This window comes from Dasypus novemcinctus, chromosome 10 (assembly GCF_030445035.2).
Source record: "Dasypus novemcinctus isolate mDasNov1 chromosome 10, mDasNov1.1.hap2, whole genome shotgun sequence".
Lineage (NCBI taxonomy): Eukaryota > Metazoa > Chordata > Mammalia > Cingulata > Dasypodidae > Dasypus > Dasypus novemcinctus.
The window spans coordinates 74,882,429-74,888,495 of record NC_080682.1 but is presented as its reverse complement, the minus strand read 5'-3'; the positions used below and the strand labels follow the sequence as shown (position 1 = coordinate 74,888,495).

Below are 6,067 nucleotides of genomic sequence, written 5' to 3'. Positions count from 1 at the left end.
TTCAGAGGTGTTCTAAAGTGTGTGTGGGGGCGAGGTGGGGTGGACATCAGGCAGATGGAAGCATACAGGACAGGGTGAGGAGGGGTCAGCCTGCAAGCCTCTACCCTCTGACTTCTTTTCTTTACTTTGCATCCTTTTCCCTGGTTGATTGCAAGAACCAATTAATTAGCCAATTTCTCCATGGAGCAACCCCAAACCATTCTGAGTTCTTGGGGCGGGGGAAGGATGCAGAACTAAGGCTCACCCCTAGAGCCAAGTTAGGCCCAGAGGGAGTGGAGGATACCTACTGATAGCGACATAGAGCAGGGGAGGCAGTGCTGGAAGTTTCATCAGGAGGGAATGGTCAGACCTAAGAAAGAACTTCCTGACCAAGCCAAAGAGGAGTGGACCTTGGAAGGAAACTGTCAATCTTCTGACTGGGTCCTGGGGAACCCTGGCAAGGACGGAATGCTGGGACAGATGGCAACGATTTCTACCCCCTGCTTTCATTTATGAAATGGTAAAGGCAGAGGTTTAGTTTTTATTTTGCAAACTTTTTTTCTTGGATTGATAATTCGATCACACAGCTAACAAGTGGAACAATATAAAATTATATATATGAAAAGACTGCCCGCATCTCTCAACCCTCCCTCAACAAGTAATTACTTCTGGGCTCCCTCTGGAGTTCCTTCATTCAAAAATGAATATATATTTTTGGCCCTCTCCCTTTTCTACACGTACAGTAGACCATTCTATGCACTGTTCTACCTCTTTTTTTTTCCCAAAGATTTATCTATTTATTTCTCTCCCCTCCCCCCCCCAGTTGTCTGTTCTCTGTGTCTATTTGCTGCGTGTTCTTTGTCTGCTTCTGTTGTTGTCACCGGCACAGGCATCTGTGTTTCTTTCTGTTGCATCATCTTGCTGTGTCAGCTCTCTGTGTGTGCGGCGCCATTCCTGGGCAGGCTGTACTTTCTTTCACGCTGGGCGGCTCTCCTTATGGGGCGCACTCCTTGTGTGTGGGGCTCCCCTACGCGGGGACATCCCTGCATGGCAGGGCACTCCTTGTGCGCATCAGCACTGCACATGGGCCAGCTCCACACGGGTCAAGGAGGCCTGGGGTTTGAACCAGGGACCTCCCATGTGGTAGACGGACGTCCTAACCACTGGGCCAAGTCCGCCACCCTCTTTTTAGACTTGATACATCTTGGAGATCTTTCCATACCAGTTTATAAAGCGTTTCCCCATTCTTATGAACTGCGACACAGTATTTCAACATATGGATATACCTAGTACCATTTATTTAACCAGCTTGGCAGTTTTTAAATCCTTATTTTATATATGAGGAGACTGATACCTGAGAGAAATAACTTGTCCAAGGCCCCTCAGACTAGACTCCAGGCCTCTCATTTCCCAGCCCTGTGCCTCTCCAGGGGTCCTGAAAGCTGTGCTCAGAGCCAGGTGGTGTGAGGGCTGGCACAGCTCTGCCTCTTTGAGTGCTGAGACCACTCCATCTTCTACCCTCTGCTCCCCTTTGGGCTCCGAAGGAGCAGGCTGTGCCTCTGAGGGAAGAGGGAAGCCTTACTTTCTGTGCCGACAGGGCCTCCCACAGCCTGAATGCTGTGTCCCCAGCTCCGGAGGCTCAGCCGCTCCCTGGGCTGTCAGGGCAGCAGTCTCCTTCCTTTGTCCCAACAGTGGGGCCCCCAGGAGTCATCAGTCCCTTGAATGCCTGGTCCCCTGGGGGCGATTCCTTACTTAGGCTCTGCAGCTGCTCCAGCCAGAACTGACAACTGCTTTCGTGAGGGAGGGGTCTGGGGGCAGGAGAAACTGGGTCAAGGGCTGGACAGAAAGTTGGGGTTGGGCATGAGGAAGGCCGGGGGTGGCAGTTCAGGTTGTCTGGTTCCCTTGTGGAAGGGGATGGGCCCAAGGTAGGGTGTGTGTGCGTGGGTGTGCGTGTAGTGTGTGCATAGTCCACCAGGGCTTGGGGAGCAGAGCATCAGGTTGATGTTTCTCAGGGACTGGGAAGGGGCTGAGTTGGGGAGGGTCTAGCGGATCTGCCACTTTGCACAAATCCCAGGGGTGCCCTTCATGTCACAGTCCATCTCAGAGAAGGTAGATCTCTTTCCCTCCCCCTCCCACAGTCCCATTCCCCTAAGGTAAATCAAAAGGTGGGAGAGTCCAGCTTTCCAGGGCAGAGATCTCTGTTGGAGGGTGTCTGGAAAGGAGGTCCCCCCTCTCCATCTGAGCTGTTCCAGCTTCCTTCAGTTCTCTCCCAGCCCCCGGGGATACCCTGAGCGCCTGGACCCTTGCAAGGCGCCCAAGGTCCTGGGCCTTGTAAGGACCAGCTGGGAGGTCAGCCGCCTTGCCCCAGGTGACACCCTCCTGCCAGCAGTGGCTTCACAGCTACTTTTGCTCCATCCCGGGGTGGGGTGTGGTGGGGCAGGGGTAAGAATAGAACAGAGGGGAGTGTCTGGGATGGTTCAAGATTCCCCAGGGCCGCGAGGGGAGGCTGCTGTCAGTCCAGGTCTTACGAGGGAAATGTCAGGCTGCAGCTGCTGCTGGGACCCTTGGGGCTAACACAAGAGAGGCGTGCTGGCCACGAGCGAGGGACCTGGGTGTGTCCTCAATGTCCCCCTGCCCCAGCCTTGGTCTCTCTGGCCCCTCTGTTAGAGTCGGCAGCTGCTGGCCACTTTGCCTTCTCTGGACTCCTGCTTCACCTGTGCTCGAGGCTTCCTGTGGCCCTGGCTGGGGGTGAGGATCCTGCAGATTTTGGCTTTTCACATCTGGATTCTCTCCGTACTCCCAATCTCCACATGGGGGCTAGCGAGCTAGAGGGCCAGGCCGTGTGCGTATATGTGTGCGTACGTGTGAGGGGCACAAAGACCTAGCTACAAGGAGGCAGGGACTGGCGAGAAGAGGCAAATCACACACACTCAGGAGGCTTGTTTTGCTCAAAATGCTCCGTTTATTGCTCTATTCAATGACCACGAGCGAATTATAAAAAGACACCAAATGTCTCTGTCTGCCGTGGAATAAATATTTAAAGTCAGCAATAAAAACACGTGGCTCCAAGATAACACATGTTGGCCAAGAGTCATGCATGCCCTCTTGATGGGCTCTCAACACACGTGTGGACACGGGAACACACACGCAGAGCTACACGCAGCACGACTTCTGGGAAAGCTTTCCCACAGTGACATGGAAAAATGTTTCACACAGATCTGGGGCCGAGTCCCCACCCCATCCTCGGAGCTCCCTCTCCCCTACCATGGCCCAGCTTCCGGGTTCACACCCCCGAATCTGGCCCCTTCCCTTCCCAACGCCTCAGAGGCCGTCATGGCCTCCCGAGGGCACCTGACACCCAGAGGCCACCACTCCCACAACACCCCAACCCAGAGGCCTGTCCCCCAGCGGCCATCTCTCTGCTGACCCCTCGGGGCACCCAGTGCCTGACCTCCAGCTCTTCAGGGCCTCCTCACCCCAGCCCCACCTTGTCGGGACGACCTGGGCAACACGACACCTGCCTGTGGAAGAGGTGGGCGTGGTGGCCTGGGGCGCATCACCCCTTTCCCGGGCCGAGGAGACACAGTGTCCGGTACAGACAGCAGAGATGGATGGACAGACGGAACACGCTGTGGCAGGACGCTTGGGGTGTGGCACAGAAAGGTGTTGGATCGCATGGCAATAAACCATCGTTAAAAACTGGGGCCCCGGGTCTGCACGACGTGGGTCAGGCTCTGGGGCCCCAGGCCTGGCCTGGCACCTTCCTCCCCCACCCTCCCCTACCCCCCAATATTTACAGGAGGAAGAGCTCCGCCGGGGGGCAGGGCCAGGCCGAGGCTGACAGAAGAGGGAGGGGGCCGAGAAGAGAAGGAAGCGGGAGGGGCCGGAACTGGGGAGCAGGCCCAGGGCCTAAGGCAGGGTCCCGGGTGGGTGTGGGGGCCCCAGGACCTCTGTGGAGGAGTGGGATCAGTCCTGGGCCGGGCGGGACAGCTGCTTCTCGTAGAGGCTCATGACGTGGTGCACGAACTGGTACTGCTCGCACGTCTGGATCATGCCGCCCCTGGGCAGACAGTGGGGGGGGGCCTGAGGGCTGGGCTACACGGGTGCCCCCCGCAAACCACGGAGCAGCAATTATCTGTGAGGCACGCTAGGGCCTTGACTTGGTGCAGGGTGCAGAAACCGAGGCTCGCCAGCCCGTCTCCTCTGCCCCTTCTTGTCCTTCCCAGCTCCGGCAGAGAGAGAGCCGGGACACAGCCAAGTCCCACCGCCCCCAGTCCCCACCCTCCTGTCCCCCAGCTCTGTTTCTCTTCCCTTTTCATCCAGCCATTAGTTGGTCAGTCTTTTGTGCCTGTCTACCCATCTGTCTTCCCTAGTCCCTTTCTGACAATCTGTGTCCCTCCGTCCCTCACCTCCGTGCACATACCCCTCTCCGTTGCCCCTGGGGCCCTAGCTGCCCCGTGTCCCCCCCTCCTGGCCCGTGGGCTGACCTGTCCTGACGGAGCTGGCACGTGGTCTTTAGGATGTCCACCACCCCCTCGTGCCGTAGCTGCCGACAGCAGATGCTGGTGGCGATGAAGCAGCCAGTCCTCCCAATCCCCGCGCTGAGGACACAGGGGGCGGGCAGGGTCAGGGCCCGGCAGCCGGAGGGGAGCAGCCCTGCCCCGGTGGGTGCAGGGGGAACCGACCTGCAGTGCACGATGACGGGGGCGCACCGGGGCCCCTCCTGCTGGGCTGCCTCCTCGACCTCTCGCACCAGGTGCAGTAGTGGGGGGGCCCGGTCTGGGGTCTTCTGGTCGGGCCAGGACGTGAACCAGTAATGCTTCAGGCCTCGCTCTTCCGTCCCGCTCTGTCCGGGAGACAGAAGCCCAGCCCAGATACATGCGACCTCTTTGGGCCCCACAAACCACCCGGGAGATGGGGATGCGATGGGAAGAGAACGGCACAGAGGACGGACACAGGGAGGGGTCCCCCGGCTCCTCCCATCTATACCATATGGCTCAGCGGCACCAGAGCCCCAAAGCCAGCTGGTGGCAGGGCCGGTCGGTGCTATCGCGACTCCAGGATCGTTCAGGACGGTGAAGATCCCCTTTCTCTGACTCATTATTGCCTTCTGGGGGCCTTATATTAACAAATGGTCCAGGTATCCCTCGGTCACAGAACCCAGATCCCCGGACTCCTCTTTTTGCCTCACTGTGCCTGTCCATTCTCACCCCCACCCCACCATATCTTATCCATTTCCTCCTCTGTGCCCCCGTCTCCACCACCCCCACCCCCACCCCACCCTGGCTTTTATCATCCCTCAACTATCAGGAGACCCCCCCTCCTCCCAGCCTGCCCAGGCTCCACAGCAATCAGAGGGGTCGGCTGAGGTTACAGATCTAGACTTGACACTGCCGCTCAAAATCCTTCAACGGCTTTCATCGTTTTCAGGAGAAAACTCTTCTCCTTAGCCTGGTGAGACCCTCAGCCCAGGGTCTACCCTTCCAAGCCCCTCTCCTGGCACTGCATACTAGTACTTGATACTTCCACACTCTGTTTGGTTTGTACACAGGACCCCCTCCCACATATATACGCTGTGCTGTCCCATCTTTTGTGCCCTTTTACTTTTTTTCTCTGCCTGGAATGCTCTCCCCAATTTTTGGCCCCCCCGGTCAACTCCTCTTCATCCTTCAAGATCCCATCCAGTATCACCACTTCCAGGATGCCCTCCCTGAGCACCTAGGCTGATGGAATGCTCTTCCTCTGTGTCCTCACCTCTCTCTAGCTTATCACTTACTGTCTTGCGGATGCCCCTTGAGGACAGAGTCTAGGCTTTGGATAGTTCTGTGCTCCTAATGCCCAAACCAGAACCAGGCCCAGAACCAATGCTTGTAACACTTTATGAACTCAGGGAAATACACTCCAAGCTGCCTTGGGTCTTTCTGAACTAGCCCAGGTTGGCACTGAGAAGACAAAGCAGCCCCCACCTCACCTTGGCCTCGCTTACTGGGGAATTTCTATTGAGGAAGCCAGTTCCTCAGGCCCTTGGGTTACCTGGATGCACCCTGACCTTTTAACGTCCTCTAGCAAAGCCTGTACCTCAGACCTG

The 6,067-nt window shown here is 57.2% G+C and overlaps 1 protein-coding gene across 2 annotated transcripts in view; it reads right to left on the bottom strand.

Moving 5' to 3' along the window:
* Positions 1-2,921: 2,921 nt before the first annotated feature.
* The window catches only part of PTPN5 (protein tyrosine phosphatase non-receptor type 5), a 59,697-nt gene continuing 56,551 nt past the window's right edge, over positions 2,922-6,067 (bottom strand). For both annotated transcript variants that reach the window (XM_058305652.2, XM_012525651.4), the window contains exons 12-14: positions 4,665-4,825; positions 4,467-4,580; positions 2,922-4,039 (exon numbers count right to left, since the gene is read on the bottom strand). In XM_058305652.2, coding sequence (XP_058161635.1) covers positions 3,946-4,039; positions 4,467-4,580; positions 4,665-4,825 — 369 coding nt within the window. In that variant the 3' untranslated portion in view covers positions 2,922-3,945. The remainder of the gene's footprint in view (positions 4,040-4,466; positions 4,581-4,664; positions 4,826-6,067) is intronic.